We start from the raw sequence: 16,641 nt of genomic DNA, 5'->3' as shown, positions 1-16,641 counted from the left end.
TAAGACTGAAGATCTCACCTCCTGGTCTGCAAGACCTTGATTGTTGCACTTCAGCTGTCGTTGGTCTTGATCTGTCAGAGGTGGGTGAGAGGGGAAGAAGCCTATGAAATTCAAAGTCTAGTGGATTAAAATACATTCAGGTTTTTGGTGGAAATCCTTGGCACCTCTTCTAAGAAGAGGGGGCAGCTTTACTCTGGTGGAAGGCCTTCAGAAGATGGGTGTTGGGCCTTTTTGGGAGTCTTTGATGGTTTATGGCACATTCCAAGACATGACAGCTGCCCTCCCAGATTTTCATGGGGGAGGAGGAGGAGTTTTACAACCCAGTAGTTTGTGTAAGAGAGGACAATTTAGCATGGCAAGAGGCCCAATCCTGTATCCACAGGACTCTGTCTCTTATCTCTCTCATAGTCCACCATTCATCCCTCTGTCTTATAAGATCAAAGACCATTATACACCCAAAAGCTGACCTCCTCCATGAGAATCTGGCTTCAACAAAGCATCCTGGAACCTTTTCACATAGGAATGTGTTGAGTCATTAACCCTTAACAGTCTCAGTTTCTCACGGATATTTATAGCTCATGTGGCTGATCAGGAATTTAAGTAGCTTAATTATAAGTTTACAGTAGTTTTATGATTAGAAATGATGTAATGTCTGATTATTTATTGTATCTTTTTGATTGTGATACATATTGAAATCTAAGAAATAAAATAGTTTGTTATTTACTCTATTATAGGTAGCTTGCATGCAGCTCATCAATGCTCTTGTTACATCTCCTGATGACTTGGATTTTAGGCTTCACATCAGAAATGAATTTATGCGCAGTGGATTGAAAGAGATATTGCCAGTAAGCGTCTCATAGTCTCTCTTTGCATTACTATTTAAATTTTTTAACTATTTTAGCTTGAGAAGGGGAATGGGAGAACAAGTTCTAATAAATTATTCTCAAAGGCATTTTATAAGTTTGGGCATGAGCAGGTAAGTATAAGAATCAGCCTAAAAATGAAAATGAAAAGGTGAAGTGTACTCTCTGAACTTTATTATGATCCCTCAGGATTTTAGGACCTTGCTTAAGAACATGTGACGGACTGTTATGCAACACTTGTAAGCCAGGCTGAAGTCATGTTTACCTTTTGAATTTTTAGTTTAACTCATATATTCTTATAATTTTAAACTTTAAAATAATATAGACTTAGGGAAGTTATTAAAATAATAAGGCTTATTTACATATGGAAATGCTAATTTTGCAAGCCTTTCTACTGTTTCTTCTTTGCAGCAACTGAAATCTATAAAGAATGAAGCACTAGATATTCAGCTGAAAGTGTTCAATGAACATAAGGAAGAAGACATGATCGAGTTCTCTCATCGCTTAGAAGATATTCGATCTGAACTAGAATATCCTTTTGAAGGCCAATGGCATCTTTCCTTGTATCAGGAACAGTGTGGCCAGCCGGACCAGGACAGTGACTGCCCCTCTGTACTCAGCACTGCTGGGACCACACCTTGAATCCAGTGTTTAGTTTTTGGCCTCTCAGTATGAGTAAGTTCATCGAAGGGCAAAAAAACTGATGAAGGGTCTGGAGCACAAGTCTTAGGAGGAGCAGCTTAGGGAGCTGGGGGTGTTTAGCCTAGAAAAGGAAGCTTAGGGGAGACCTTGTCAATCTCAATGATTATTTGAAAGGAGGTTGCAATGAGGTGGGGCTTGACCTCTTCTCCCAAGTAACAAGTGATTGGAGTGATTGGATGAGAAGAAAGGGTCTCAAATTGCACCTGGTGAGATTTAGATTGGATGTTAGGAAAAATTTCTCAGAGAAAGGGTTGTCAAGCACTGGAACAGGGTACCCAGGGAAGCAGTGTAGTCTCCATCCCTGGAGGTCTTTAAAAGACGTGTAGATATGGCACTTAGTGGCCTGGCTGAATGGTGAACTTGGAGTCTTTGACTAATAGTTGGATTTCATGATCTTAGAGGTCTCTTCCAACCTAAATGATTCCATGAATTGAGCAAGAGAAACATGAAGAAAATAAAGCGTATAATGGATATTTTTCTGGTGTAATTTCTGTTTAAAGAAGTTATCACCATTGTCAACATTAGATTAAAATATTTTATTCTTTGTTCTTATTCTCCTTAACACTTTTACTGAAGTAAATGATGTTTACAACATGGTGTGGAATACAGTTAAGGACACTAGTGCTGAAGGATATTTTCTTTCTATTCTCCAACATCTTTTGCTGATAAGAAATGATTATTTTATCCGGTATGTTTAATGCTGTGTTAAATGTTAATTATGGATTTTTTTATCCGTCAGTCATTAATAGAATATTTCTTCCATAAATTTAAGGATAAATAAGGTTTAGTCTTTCTGGATGGATTGCAATTTGTGAGTATTCCTTTGTGAATTCATGTTTAAAAGTATCAGCTTTGCAATTTTATATATAAATATAGAAAGCTGTTGAGATCTGATCCTTACTGACTGCAAGTATAAGTGATCAGGAGAGATTTCTTAATCAGTTGTAAATTGTGGTAGTAACATTGTAATTTTGTGGTGTATTTGAGTCAAAGGACAAAATCAAGTATGCACAGAAGTTCACTTTAATGTATGCTTAATTTAGAGTAACTTTTGGGTTGGAATTGAATATTTTCAGTAGACATTATAGGTCAATGTGAACATGTTTGTGTCTTCTGGAAAATTCATCAGATAAATTACAGGGAAACAGTTAATAAAACCTTAAGTGTTAGAAGCTGCCAAATACTTTTCTTCCAAAAATCTGCTTGTGTTGTTTTTGAGGAAGCAGTGGAGGAACCAGGTATGAACTGAACAAGGAAGGAAAGCCATCTGCTTTCTGCACAGCATTCTGCATAACCTTGCATTTTGGGCAAGGTCTAGCACACATGTACTTTTAAAGGTTAAGGGTGCTTGCCTGCTATGGGTACATCTGTGCTAGACCTCTTCCACCTGAAAGGGTTTGAATTCACAGCTTGTGTGTTCTGGGCAAGTTACCCAACTGTCATACCCCCTGGCATTTTAGAACAAGGTGTTTTTCATTCCTCATACTGAAGCAGGGCTGCAATGCATTTATAGTTACAAAAGTCACAAAACTAGACAGAATCAAGCTGAAGGAAGAGCCTTCTCTTTACTGAGAGGAAGCAGGAGGTAGTCTTTCCTTCCTGTATTTCCATGGGGGGAGAGATACAGAGTTTATAGTATAAGAATGATTTATCTTTAGGTCCACTGCTTTTTCAGGCTTTGTGTAAACTGTTCTTGTGTAATAAACTGCCAGATGCATTTGTCCTTTGAGACTTTTAGGGTTTGCACCTACCTTTCTATGGAAATAATTCAGCCCAAAGCCCAAAGCTTTTAAACTTACTGTGTTATAGGCAAGATTTTAAATATAGGTTGATAAATAAATATTCAGTAAAAAAGCTCATCTCTGTCTTTAGTCCACAGTATTTCAAATTAATTGAAGAGTGTGTGTCACAGATAGTGTTACACCGAAATGGAACAGACCCAGACTTCACATATCGTAAAAGATTAGATATAAATTTCAGCCACTTACTAGGTAAGTACTCTATTTGGAAATGATTACAGTATCATACTTCTTTTTATGTTCCAAAATCCAAGTTCAAATTGTTTGTGTGATTAAGAATCTTATATTCCCTGTATATGTTTAAGTGTGTTTGTTGATTTTTTTCAAGATATTTGTGTAGATAAAGCAAGATTAGAAGAATGTGAAGAGAGGGCTTCTGAACTTTCTAGAAAAGTAAGTAATTTTTTTGTTATGTGATCATAAGGTAGACACAGGGGATTACTTAAGAGATTAATGAATGATGTAACTGAACATGGCATAGTTTTTAACTTCAAATTACTGTTAGTTCTGTGTTAAAATATAAATTTGGATGTTGCTTGTGGACTAGGAAGAAAAATGGTGTAAAGTAGCTAACCTTAATTGAGAATCTTTCTACCATTTATTTTAAGGTTTCATGTACAACTCTCCCAAAAAGTCAATTGAATACTTTATTTGAACAGTTATAAGTTTCTCTAACAAGAGAAAAAAAATGGACTCGTTTGTATCTACAGACTTTGTATTACTGTACATCCATTTTTTTTAAGCTACTCTGTGTAATACCAACTTGAAATACATTACTACTTTATGACATTTCATATAGTAAAGATCTGTAGAGGTGATACAGATGGCGCTTCCACTCAGCAGACACATGAAAGTTAGAATAGCAGATGTGTTGTGTGTGTCCTTAGTATTGTTAACATGTGAGTTTTAGCAAGCACAAAAGGAAAAGCTGAAATTTAAAGGAACTATGCGGAACTGACTGGTACCAACAATTTTATTTCTTTTTCTTTTTTCTTTAGTTTGAAAAAGATTTTGTAGTTCACCAGGAGACCCAGACCCTACTGCAAAAAAAAGAGGAAAGAATCAATGAACTTGAGACAGAATTACAAGCTTTTAAGTCACAGGTATAAAACAGTTTAAATGAATATATGAAGTATTGTTTTTGAAAGGGACTTCATTTTTCATCTTCTGCAGATATTGATAGTACAGCTGAGGGTTTCTTCAAAGAGTCTTTGTTATCGATTATTATTGCATGTGAGTTTCCTTTATTTCTGTTTTATAAAAATAATTGTAATGTGACATTAATTAGCTGTGTGAGTTCCCAGATGATCCTTTTATGCCTGAGCTCTGTTAATTAACTAGTTTCTTATGTTTTATTTGGGTTTTACTTTCAATGTCATATATTTCCAAAGTAATTAACCACATAGGGTAATAGGTCTTATGCTTTTAGATTAGCATTCTTCATTGTGATCTTTATCCCTCCACAGGAAATTGCTCATTATGCAGTTTGCTTTACTGAAGCCTTACCATGGATATCCAGCAGTGAAAGAAATAACTGTGGCTGGATAAGAACATTTCCTGATAATTTTTCAATTTTCAAGCATAAATTGATATTTGAAAATGTGATGAAGAGGAATAGTGCAGATTTTTGAGAGTATTACTTGAGTTAACTTGTAACTACTTCAGCTCTTAAATCTGTCTAAGGAGACTTTGTGACCCAGTGACTTTTCCTGTGTCTTATTTCCTGGAATAAGAAGCACAGTCTAAAAATGGCTAAAGGAAGAGCATTAGGAAGACATGCATATAGGTTTTTCTTTTATATTACTTTTTTTACTACATTTGAGGGGTTTTTTTAATACTTATTAGCTTCTTTAATTTTTTTAGTGAGGAAAAGTAATTTAACTCTTCTTTGGTCTGTTTAAAAATGTCATTCTTATTCAGGTTTTTTGTTAAAACTAACTGTTAATGCCAAAGTCAAACATTTTAAACCAGCAATTACAGAAATTGTTGCATTCTGAAAAACTAAATGTAGTAAGAGTTGTATATCATTCATTAAGAAAGTATTTTTCCGTGTGTATCTTGAAAACATACTTAAATACTTTTTATAAGCGAAATTGGTTTTCTCTCCTATTTTGCTTTTTCTGTTGTTCACTGAATTAAATATAACCTTTTTTTAAATGCAGGCAGAGAGCATAATGTATGATTTTGCTCACTAACTGTCATACCATGAATTATCCCACTGTCATTAATGGGATACATGAAAAGTTTTGTAAATATCAAGTAATTGATTACTGCAACTTAGTACTCTTAAATCTGTCTAAGGAGGAAACTTTGGCTTCCATATGGCATCAGTTGCTACTTAGCATGTCAACTTCCACCTCTAATGACTATTTTTCGCCTGGTATGGTTCCTTTACTCTCTTCTTGCATTTGGTATGTGTTTATGTATTTCTTTCATTACTAGAACCTATCAGTTCAGTGTCTACTTGTCAGTGGAAACAATGTTTTTATTCAGAAATTCAAAACAATAATGCCTCTGTGCATGTGTTTATTTGTATTTATTGATATTCAGCTATTTCCTTTTAGAAATATTAAATCCTTTCCTTATTGTAGTTCCCTCAGTTTTTTAAAAATCAAAGGGACTGTTTCAGGTCATAGTTAGTAGAAAAAGTGATTAGTGCTATCAACAGTAGATAAATATTTCTTATTTATTCTTTTGTGGTTTTTATCACATGTTTGAAGGTCTGTAATAGAAGTTCTTCAAATAGTAGAAATAAATATTTTTTTAGACTTTTCAAGCCTATCTTGATGCAATATAGATGTCCTTACTATACAGAATAAGAAGCTGGTGTGTAAGGCAGCTTTATTTTTTGGAAGGATTTTTTTTCATCATTGCTTTGTGTTTTCGGTTGTGTAGAATCAGAATGCTCATATATTGGAAGATATCTGTTTTTCAACAGAATTACCTATCTCTTCAAATTCTGCTAATATGTCCTTATAATGTTGCTCTGTAATCTGTAGGATAAGTATGAACAATAGAGACTGGGATGTTACTTTTTTAAAATTTGAGGTAAACTGTGGTAGTCTAGATAAAATCTCTAAGAAACTTATCAGACCCTTTTTTAAATCGTGGTCAGTGAAATGTGACAGATGGGATACAACATTTCAGTTTGTCACTTTTGGTGCATTCCCAGGTCTACTTCAAAGATTGAGACTTTGATTATGAAATCAAAAGCATGTTGGCCTCATTGTCATTCATACTTGATTGTTCTATAAATGAAAAATGACACTGACTTTCAGCTGGCTTTCTGGATTTAATCTGTAAACTGTGATTGTTATAGAATTTTGTTGATAAAAACGTGAAACTGAGTAAAAATATTTTCCTTATTAGTATGGCTCTGTGCCACCTGGTTTTCTGCCATCAACATGTGGAGATACCTCTGTTGTTCCACTGGAAGGTGCAGGACAACATCAACTTCCACCACCTCCTCCTCCACCACTGCCTTCTAATGGAACAATTCCACCACCACCGCCACCCCCTCCTCCTCCACCACTTCTGAGTGGCTTGGGAACTCCTCTGGCTTTTGGTGGTGCTCCTCCACCACCACCTCTACCAGGCCTGCCTGGAATACAGTGGTCCCCGCCTTCCTGTGCTTTGCCGTTCGGAATGAAGCCTAAAAAAGAATTTAGGCCTGATGTTACCATGAAAAGACTCAACTGGTCCAAGGTAGTATTGATTAATGGCAAATACTGGATGTAAAATCTGACATTGAACTTAGGGCAAATAGACTGTCAGGAGTAAGACTAGATAAGCAATCAATATGTTAGTTAAAATTATGTAATATATAAATACTTTCTTGCCTCTGTTTTTTTATTTTTTTCTGAAAACTGTATTTCATTGGTTCATCTGGGCAAGTATCTGTTGACTTTATGAGATGCCTGGAAAAGTCAGTTCTACAGTTCTAGATCAGCCTTGATGCCTGCATGCTTCCAGGGTCCTAGTATGCCTTGTCTTTTAGCAGACTCTTATGTTGGATCAGTCACTGCACTGTACTGATAGCTATGGTTCCCAAACAAGTGTCTTATATCTATCCAGCCTGGACTGTGGAAAGAAGCAGTGCAGGTCTCTCAATTTGTCCTTAGTGTAAAGGTACATATGTAAATTTAATGGCTGACAAAATATAGAGTCAGTTTGTGTTTTTTTTTCTTCTCCGTTGTGACAGGGCTATCAATCTACTGAGTTTGAAAACTATAATTATTTAGACCAAAATAAGTCAATACAGAGATTTTCATAGTTTTATGATGTAATCAAAGCTGCATTCTAAAAAGTAAGGTACTTAACATTTAATTAAACAAACTGTGTTCAGAGACTCTTTAAAGTTTTACCCAAGTTTCAAATCTAGACCAAAAGTAATTTGCTACATTTAGACCTTGGATAACAGAGTATGTTGTCTGCATTTTTAGAATCAGTTTGTCCAAAAACACTTATTGTAAGCGTTATTATTTTCAATGAGAAATATATTGACAACCCCAGAGATGAGTTGTATACCAAAAGTTCATGTTTTACAGAGCTCTTAAGTATTTAATTTTCTTTAGACTCTACAGAGCATAGTGTCTGCGTAGTATCAAAATAATTTAATTAATAAAATTTTGGTTTGTCTCTTGCTGGTAGATCAGGCCTCAGGAGATGACAGAATCCTGTTTTTGGGTTAAGGCAGAAGAGGACAAGTTTGAGAATGCTGACATGCTTTGCAAATTGGAACTTACATTTTCTTGTCAAAAAAGGGGTAAGTAGTTGATGGTAGTTTTCAACCTTTAGATAGATCTTTAAAATTCTTCGGCCTTAAATAAATATATGAGAAAACTTTAGAATATAACATTAATGTTCTTGTTTTTAAGTGGAATGTGTGAAGAAAATGTTTGTAAATCCAAGACTGCTTAAAGGAGTAATATTTAACTATTTTACTTAAAGGATGGCAAAAATTGCGTTACTGTTTTGCCAGGGGACGAGGAGCAGCACAAGAGACACAGACACCAACTTTAAAGAACAAGTGTATAAACTTACTATAGTACAAAACAGCAAAGCATTACAAAAGAAGCAAAGAATTACAAAATGATTAGCATCCACCTAATCATTGCTGCAAAGAGTGTCTATAGTGATTAAAAAAGATACATGCCCAGTTACCCTTTTAATACACTACCGTAATCAGTATCCAGACCCACACATTAACTGGAGAGCCCCTGATCTCAGTGAAGGGCTGGAGAACCACTTTTGATAACTGGGAAATCCTACTCAGTGCTTAGTGAGTCTTCCATCTTTGCCTCAAAAGGGGTCCAGCTTTTATATTGTTAAGCAAACAAGCTTACGTCACTACTCAGTGAAGAAAACATCTGGCTCTCTTCTCTCCTTGCTTTTCACCCAAAGCCTGGCCAGGGCTCAGAGGAAAATCAAGGGAGTCAGTTTAGACCATTTACTGTTGAACAAGGCCAGCCACCTACTTCCATGGCCTTGACCAATTTCTAAATACGGAAAGATAGATACATTTATATCTCATTAATGAACAGATACAAATATTCACTAATGAGCGGATACCAATATGTCTTGCTAACAAGCATAAATGTTTACGCGGGTGTAGTGTTATCATATTACATATTTTACTAATGATTATACAAAATTTTGCTTAATAATTTAGCTTATACCATGGCTAAATATAACATTAGGTTGGAAGGTTCATCTAGAGGTCAACTGTGGCTCAGGGCCTGTTGTTCAGACCTTAGCACTTCAGTGACCTATAGGAGCATCTCACAAAAAAAACCCCAAGAAATGCTCTCAGATGATACAGACTTTTATTTAGTCACATTTGAAAAAAATATTTATAAAATTTTGTCAGAATACTTTCATAAAGTACTGCAATCTAATCTAGAGGCCAGAAGATGATGTGTTTACCCTCAGAATGCATGTGATAATTGGTGTGTTTTGGTTCCATGAAGAAGGAGAGTATTTTAGTGAATTTTTTACTTTCTGATAAACCTGTAGCAACATAGATCTCCTTTGATACTTGCTTAGCTTCTTCAGCTTTTAAAGCATTGTAGAGGAACAAAATATTTGAAAATATTCCTAGCTTTAAACCTTTTCTCCCTTCCTAGTAGTAGGTTGTCTCAGTAATAATGTAGGTTATTCTGTCCCATATATAAAATGCCTATATTTCTACTGTTATTTCTTGACACAATTTTTTCTTCCTTCTTTTTTGGTATTAGAGACTTAGTATTATGGGGCAGCCATAGGGCTGCAGTGATTAATTTCTTTGGAAATTGAGATGGCGTTATTGTATTTTTAGTGTTTTAAAAAAAAATTTACTTTGGTATTTTTATTAATACAGTGCATGACATTTTCAAATTTCTTCTTTTTTGGGGTATGTTCTGGTGTGTATTCTTTTGTTATAACCAAGAACTTTATTCTACTCTTGTAAAAGCAGGCTTTTTATACTTTCACGTTATTTCTACTGATTTAAGTATTATAGTTTGTTAATGTTGATATTTAATAATATTAAGAATATTGTACGAAGATAAAAAGGCAAGAAAACCTCACAGACCATAGACATGTCTGCTTGAATCTATTAAAGTAAGTCCAGAACCTAATTATGGTTCCTTTATAATGTTAGGAGAATTCCCAAGAATGTTCCCTGAATTAATAGGTTGGAAAGTTTAAAAGCCACTGGGGGAAATAGTTTCTCGTGTGTAATTAAACAGTAAAATTTGGGAGACAAGACGATGTTCAGGCCAAACATGTTAATGGCTCAGAAGAGGATTGTGAGTCTCCACAGACAGCAAGAACATTAGAGTTAACGAGATTAACATCCCTCAAAATTTAACTGAATGGACTGAATACATTGTTTTGACAAAACCTAATATAACAGAGTTACTGGATCTACAGTTGCAAAGTCAGTGAGGTACACTTTTATACCAACTGTGTGTGTGTGTGGGTGATTTAAAGGATGTAGTCTGCAGGGACACATTTATTTCCTTTTTTACAAGTGAGGCTTACTGCTTAATCTTTTACATTTTTAAGTTTTGAAATCTCTCGTCTCACGTGGGTGATAAAAGTGTACCATCATCTTACTTTTTCAAAGAAAGTGGAGACACTAAGGATTTTATTTAGAACAGCAAGTAGATGTCTAAGGGGCAACATGGAACTAAATTTCATCTTTTTTCATGTGAGTGGTTTACAGAACTTTACGTGAATACTTAATCACATTAGTAGACAAGACCAGGTATATCTGTATCTCTTGTTGACAGCACGAATTCTAGTAAAGAAGTCGGCAAAATAACTGCTTTTGTTCTCATGACCATGGAGAGAGGGGATACTTCTTTGTAACTTATACGTAACTTACTGTTTATAACAAAACTTACCAAAGAAATTAGAGACATCCCGTTTCCTTCACAGTCTTGAAGAGACTTAATACCAGGCTTTCTAAAGTAGAATCAGGAAGCTATTCACTGTACTCAAATTGGGAACAGTCCTTGAATATTTCTAAAGCTTTGTCTCTAAAATCAGAAAGATGAGAAATTGAAAATGATTCTGTAGTCAAATGATGACATGCAATGAATGAGCTGGTTCCACTCTGCTGAAGGGTCTGCTTATGCACTCTTTTCACTGAAATCTTTGCATAAGAAGAGGTATCTAGTTGTGGAAGAAGGGACCAGAATGTTCAATAATACTTTAAGTGAATTTTATTCTCATTAAGTATAATCATATTGAAGTACTCAAATGTTCGGTTGTGACATTTTGCTAGCTAACGTGCCCAAAGTATTTCAGTGTTGATCTAGAAAAGTAAGTCTTATGCCTATGTAAATAGCCCATTGAGGAAATTCTGCTAGAAAAAGAAATACAGAATAGTATAGAATAGAGTTGAAGCTTTAGCAGATGTTTGCATAGGAATTATAAATTATGTTGATTCTGAAGGGACATTGAAACAATTGAAAAACTGAAGATGTTATGGAGGTATGAAAGAAATACTACTGCAATAATTAAAAAGTAAAACGTTCAAGACAATATTGCAAAAAACAAGTTAGCATTACAAATGTGGAAGTATGAAGAAAATGGGAAAACTCATTAAATTTATCTAGATTAATGTGAATGGGACGTTCTTCACAAACTCATTTTGAATCCATCAATTTCTTGCAAAGGATCCTCTAGCTGATATTAAAATGTAGATTTAATTTTTTGAAAAAGAAATTAGCTAAGGATTTGGTGGGACCACTTGGAGACAACTTCAGAAGTTCATCAGGTTCAAAAAACATTAGAAAAATTCCGGGGTAAAAGGTCCAAAAGAAATAGGAAAGGATATATTTGTAGGAAAGAGCTTTCTTTTTTGGGAAGTGAGGAGAATGGATTATACGAAGTGGTAAGGCTGACATAGTGTGTTTTCAAGTTACATCTCTTATTGCAGCTTGTGGTTCTTAATCATGGATATGAGTGCCTGGTTAGTTGGAGTAGCTTCAAACTACTATGTTTAAGACTTACAGTACTGAAAAAAGGTACATTTTAATATGCAATTGCTTGGTCTTGTCACGTTATAAAACAGAGAAAATTAATGAAACGTCTATAATAAATATTCTTGGTTTGTGGAGATACTTTGAAGAGTACTGGTATGGAGAAGATCATAGCAGTAAGTTGCTGAAGTCTCTGAATAAATGTAATTAATGTAGTGAGACTCTAGTAGTTAAGCATAATGTTGGATATGTCTTCAGGATAACTCGAGAGAGAACCAGCTATATATTTGCTTACAGTAATCCTCTGGGTGCTTGAAGAGTTTTGCTAGGGTGATTCCCATACTTGGGAGGTTGTATAGAGAAAGCAAGAAAGCAACTTCTAACCAAAAAGAAATCTTTGGAAGCATTTCAATCCAAAATGACAATTTGTCTCATGTATGCAAAATATAAGAAAGGTAATAGTTTTATGAAATGTGTGCTTTATAATTATTGTGTTGCATTTATAAATATCCTATTAATAAATTGATTTGACTTGATCCAATGACTCTTATGTTTAAAGTGTTAAAGTCCAAATGAGGATTAGAAATTGCACATCAAATATACAAGAAAGCACTTGTAAATTCTTAACTATTTTTAGCAGTATGTAGATAACTATGCTTAGTGGGAGACGGCATAAAATATTAGAAATTTACTCTTCTAGATATTGAAAGGAACTGATCTGGTAAACTCAAGAGAGAAAGATCACATGATCTCTCTGTATTTTTTTTTTATCGACTAGGACAGATTTTCATCCTAATCTTATTGGAGATGGCAGTGTCTGATCCCATCACACCAGAGCTCCTGCCAGACTTGATTATTTAGAAATAAAGCACTTCTGTGGGAGTACTATCTCTGTTGGCACTTGTCTTGAAAAGGTCAATATAGTTCTAATTTTTTTCTTTTTTTTTCCCCCTGTATACTCTAAGAAAAATCATCAAGGCCTAAGCTGCTATAGTGCCAACTAAGTCTCAAATATTTTAAACCAGAAAAGAGAGTAAATGCTAGCAAAAAGATCAAATTAACAACATAAATCACTTTAGTGCTGTATTTGACCTGGCACAATCTATCTAGCCATAAGCAAGAGAACTTGCAGTCATCCACCTGAGGATTAGGTGGAGCCCAGTATCCTCATACTTTCTTCCTCTGGAGGAGGGTTTATCAGCAGTAGTTCCGAACAGTACTTCTTGTAGAATCTTATTATTACAAAGCTGTCAGACTGCCAACAATATATTTGAATAACTTCTGCTATAATACAGCACCAAGTAACCTGAATTACCTTTTAATGGAACTGCGTGCAATTAGAAGTAAAGCCTGCTATGTGTTTTAAGTTTGGCTGCCTTGCAGTATCACCTGAACTACCCCTGAAAGCAAAATAATTTGAAAAGGTTTGTCTGTATAAAATGAAAAAAGAAAAAAAGTTTCTTTCTGAAGATAGCAGGAATAAGTTTTGACCGTTTACAAGAAACAGCAACCAAGTGGTATCTTGCAACTTCAGGCCATCATCTTTGCGTGGAGGGAATGGATGGTATATTTAGTGTTGCACTGGTAGTGACTATATTAGTTGTATCTGTTCTCTGCAAATAGAATATCTGCTCTTATCCTTTTTAGATATTTTTATCAAATCGTATTTGTCATGTAGAGAATGATACACAAGAATCAGTCATTGAATATAGTTCTGTTGTGCATTGAGCTTGGCTGGCTGCCAGATGGCCATCCAACTGCTCTTTGATAAAATAGAAAAGTTTGTGTGTTGAATTAAAAACAGGGAGATCACTTACCAGTTACTGTCACGACTAAAAAGACCCAATTTAGGGAAAATTAATTGAACGTACTTAATTTATTTTTTCTAATGTCCTATCATGGATAGGAGAAACCTTCAGTTGTTCAGACTGTTAAATGTATTTGAAGAAGTAGAATGTGAGTAACTCCTAAAACCTGACTTTCATCTCCAGATAACTCCATGAATGTGTGGCAAACAAAAAATGGAAAACCCAAAGAGGACATTAGCATGCCAGTGGTTAAAATAGTCTGACAATAGCATTTGTTTTGTAGTTTGATTCTTTTTGAAGCTAAAAACTGTGGTATCTTTTCCCCTTTAGTCTCCTTCTTCGACAATTTCCTGGGATGAAATCTCCCATGAATTAATTGTTAATTATGAATTATTGAATGACTGTGACATCGGTGCCCTAATCTATGTCAGAATCATCAGTAAATCAGATCATTCTTCTGATAGGACTGTAGAAAAGAGGCAGTCTATCAGGAGATGTTGTAAATAGTATTAGAAAAACTTCTGTTACCAGATAGGGTACTTTGATTTTTTTTTCAGCTAGGAAACAGTTGTCAGATAGTGAAAGGATATTATTGAAGAGTTTGTTACAGCATGTATTAGCATCTACCTAAGCAGACTATTATGATATCTTAAGTTTAATTTATTTTAACTTTATTTTTTTCTTTATAACAAAGTTGCAGTTTATGCTATTATTAGGTGACTGTTTCTCACCTTCTACACGCAGACTATTGTTTCCTGTCAGCTCCAAAACAGATTGAGTGAAGTGCCTGGAGAGAGTAGTTCTTTTAGTTCACCTTTACCTTTTTCTTTCAAACAACTAATTCCTTTCTTTTTTTTTTTTTTTTTGGTTAATCGCTGATTTCTACACAAAATGCAATATCAGTCTGCAGTGATTTCATGTTTGATGAAAATATGACAGTGTATTCAGGCTAACAAAAGTACTGTGCTCCCATATCTCAACACTGGTAGGGAAAGCCTTTGAAGGCTTTATGTCCTAGAAGCAATGAGTATTCCTTTATTGATATCTACTAGGGAATGTTTTCACAGTGTGAATAACTAAAATTTTAGTGGAGGTGGATATTATTTTCATGTATTGAGACACTAAAAAAAGTCTGATCAGTTTCATAAGTCCTAAATTGTAAACACCAATGGAATAGAAAAGTAGGTTTGGAACTTGAAATGCAGGTTAAAAAAGGTCATCACAGTGCCCTTGCTCAGTCTAATAATTTTGTTTATTTAATGGAAAATACTCATTTTAAGAGCTTAAATATGTTTGTCCCTATACTAGCAAGGATCCTGCACTAATTAATTTGCTAGCATGTGTATCACACGGGAGGTATAAAACTCTATACACCTGCTACAAACCTATTTTCATGGGGTTTTACCTCCTTTTTAGTTTTGCTGTGTTTATGCACTAAGTGCTTTTGATGAATTTCTAATCTAACATTGCAAGCATTTATATCTGACTAAAGGTAACACTGTGTTTGAGTGTAATAAAATCTTCATTACAACACTGCTTTTATTGTGGCCTTTTTTTATTGTGAGCCGAGAAAAATAATTTACGTGCAAGAAATGTTTCACAAACCTTCTTTGGCAAACCTTCAAAGTCACTGTTGATGAAAATTATTAGCATTTAAATTTCCATAAGCACTAGTTTTCATCCTCTAAAAAATCTGCCATTTAGTTTTTCACTGAATGTCATGTTTCAGAGAAAATTCGTTTCAAGGACAATTCATTTGTGAAAAACAAACAAAAAAAAATCAAGAAGATTATATGTTAATGGAACAGTGATGTCCAATTAGGCAGCTGTTAGACAGTACTTGGGTAGACACTGGTATGCCATGCAGACTTTAGCAGTGTATTTGCTGGCAGAGTCTTGGGTTCTCTTTACAACTGATCTGGTTCAACTGGGACAATATTTTAGTTTATTCATATGCAAAAAGTGGTTAGATATTTTCTTTCCTTACTCATTAAGATTATATACTCTTCTTTACCAACTAACTTCATGTAAATATGACCTGGCCTTATCTAATACATAATTTATTTCTGTAAGTAAAGTAGGGTCATTTTTAAAAAACGGTAAGTTGAGTACTTCATGTGAACAATTGTGAAACAGACTTCCGTTGTGGGCTGCTGTTTTCCTCTGTGTGATCTCAATGTGATGATTTCTCATACATTTTCTTCATTCTAAATAGATTTTTCTAGTCTCTAAATGTCTTGCCTTGGTAGTTTCCTAATAGATGTTTTTAACTCTTTCAATATGTTTTATGAAACAAGCATCCCCATGAAGGATATGCATATTGTGAAAGTCTTGTAGATGGGGTCCTCTCCCATTAAGAGCAATCAGGTTCTGAAGGTTACGTAGTAATTGAGAGAATTTAATTGATCTGAAATTGTAGGATTTTTTGGGGAGGTTAAATCAAAGCTTTAACAAAATTTTCTTTTTTACATAGGATATAATTCTCAAAACTTACCTAGTAGGGCAGGATGTGTTTGCGGTCTTGTTGTTGCCTGGCACAATAGTTAAATATTTACAGTGAAATGGTAGTTGTGTTTTCGGATACATTCTTCTTGTGCATCAGTTTGTTACTTTCAATGTCATTTAAATTTAAGAGAATGAAAGCACTGGACAGCATATCCTGTAGCTTTTAACAACTTTATATTTCTGTTTTATGGCTTTGCTACCCCACTTTTTCTATTTTTACAAGTTAGTGGGGCTCTACTTTACTTTTTAACTCACGAGGTAGTTCTTCTACAACCTCACTCACCTCTATCATCACCTGAGTAATGAAACTTAGAAATTTTATCTGCTCTATTACTAAGCTTAACAGTTGTAAAGACTAAATGTTTCCTACTGTGCAGTCTGACTTGTCCTTTGATATAGAAATGCCTTTTTCCAAAATTGTAAATGCATATGTATAGCTGGCAAGGGTAACAAGCTTAGAAAGAGACTGCTTAGGGTGACTGATTATCTTTGC

General features: G+C 34.6%; 1 protein-coding gene across 3 annotated transcripts in view; it reads left to right on the top strand.

Annotated features, from left to right (window-relative positions):
• DIAPH3 (diaphanous related formin 3) overlaps positions 1-16,641 on the top strand; it is a 199,533-nt gene that overhangs the window by 42,957 nt on the left and 139,935 nt on the right. For all 3 annotated transcript variants that reach the window (XM_027650314.1, XM_027650305.1, XM_027650298.1), the window contains 8 exons: positions 735-845; positions 1,275-1,393; positions 2,137-2,253; positions 3,438-3,556; positions 3,693-3,757; positions 4,363-4,467; positions 6,734-7,069; positions 8,015-8,129. In XM_027650314.1, the coding sequence (XP_027506115.1) occupies positions 735-845; positions 1,275-1,393; positions 2,137-2,253; positions 3,438-3,556; positions 3,693-3,757; positions 4,363-4,467; positions 6,734-7,069; positions 8,015-8,129 (1,087 nt within the window). The remainder of the gene's footprint in view (positions 1-734; positions 846-1,274; positions 1,394-2,136; positions 2,254-3,437; positions 3,557-3,692; positions 3,758-4,362; positions 4,468-6,733; positions 7,070-8,014; positions 8,130-16,641) is intronic.

The sequence above is a fragment of the Corapipo altera genome, unplaced genomic scaffold (genome assembly GCF_003945725.1).
Source record: "Corapipo altera isolate COAL_440 unplaced genomic scaffold, ASM394572v1 0, whole genome shotgun sequence".
In the NCBI taxonomy this organism is placed as follows: Eukaryota; Metazoa; Chordata; class Aves; order Passeriformes; family Pipridae; genus Corapipo; species Corapipo altera.
This window is presented reverse-complemented; position numbering and strand designations above follow the sequence as displayed.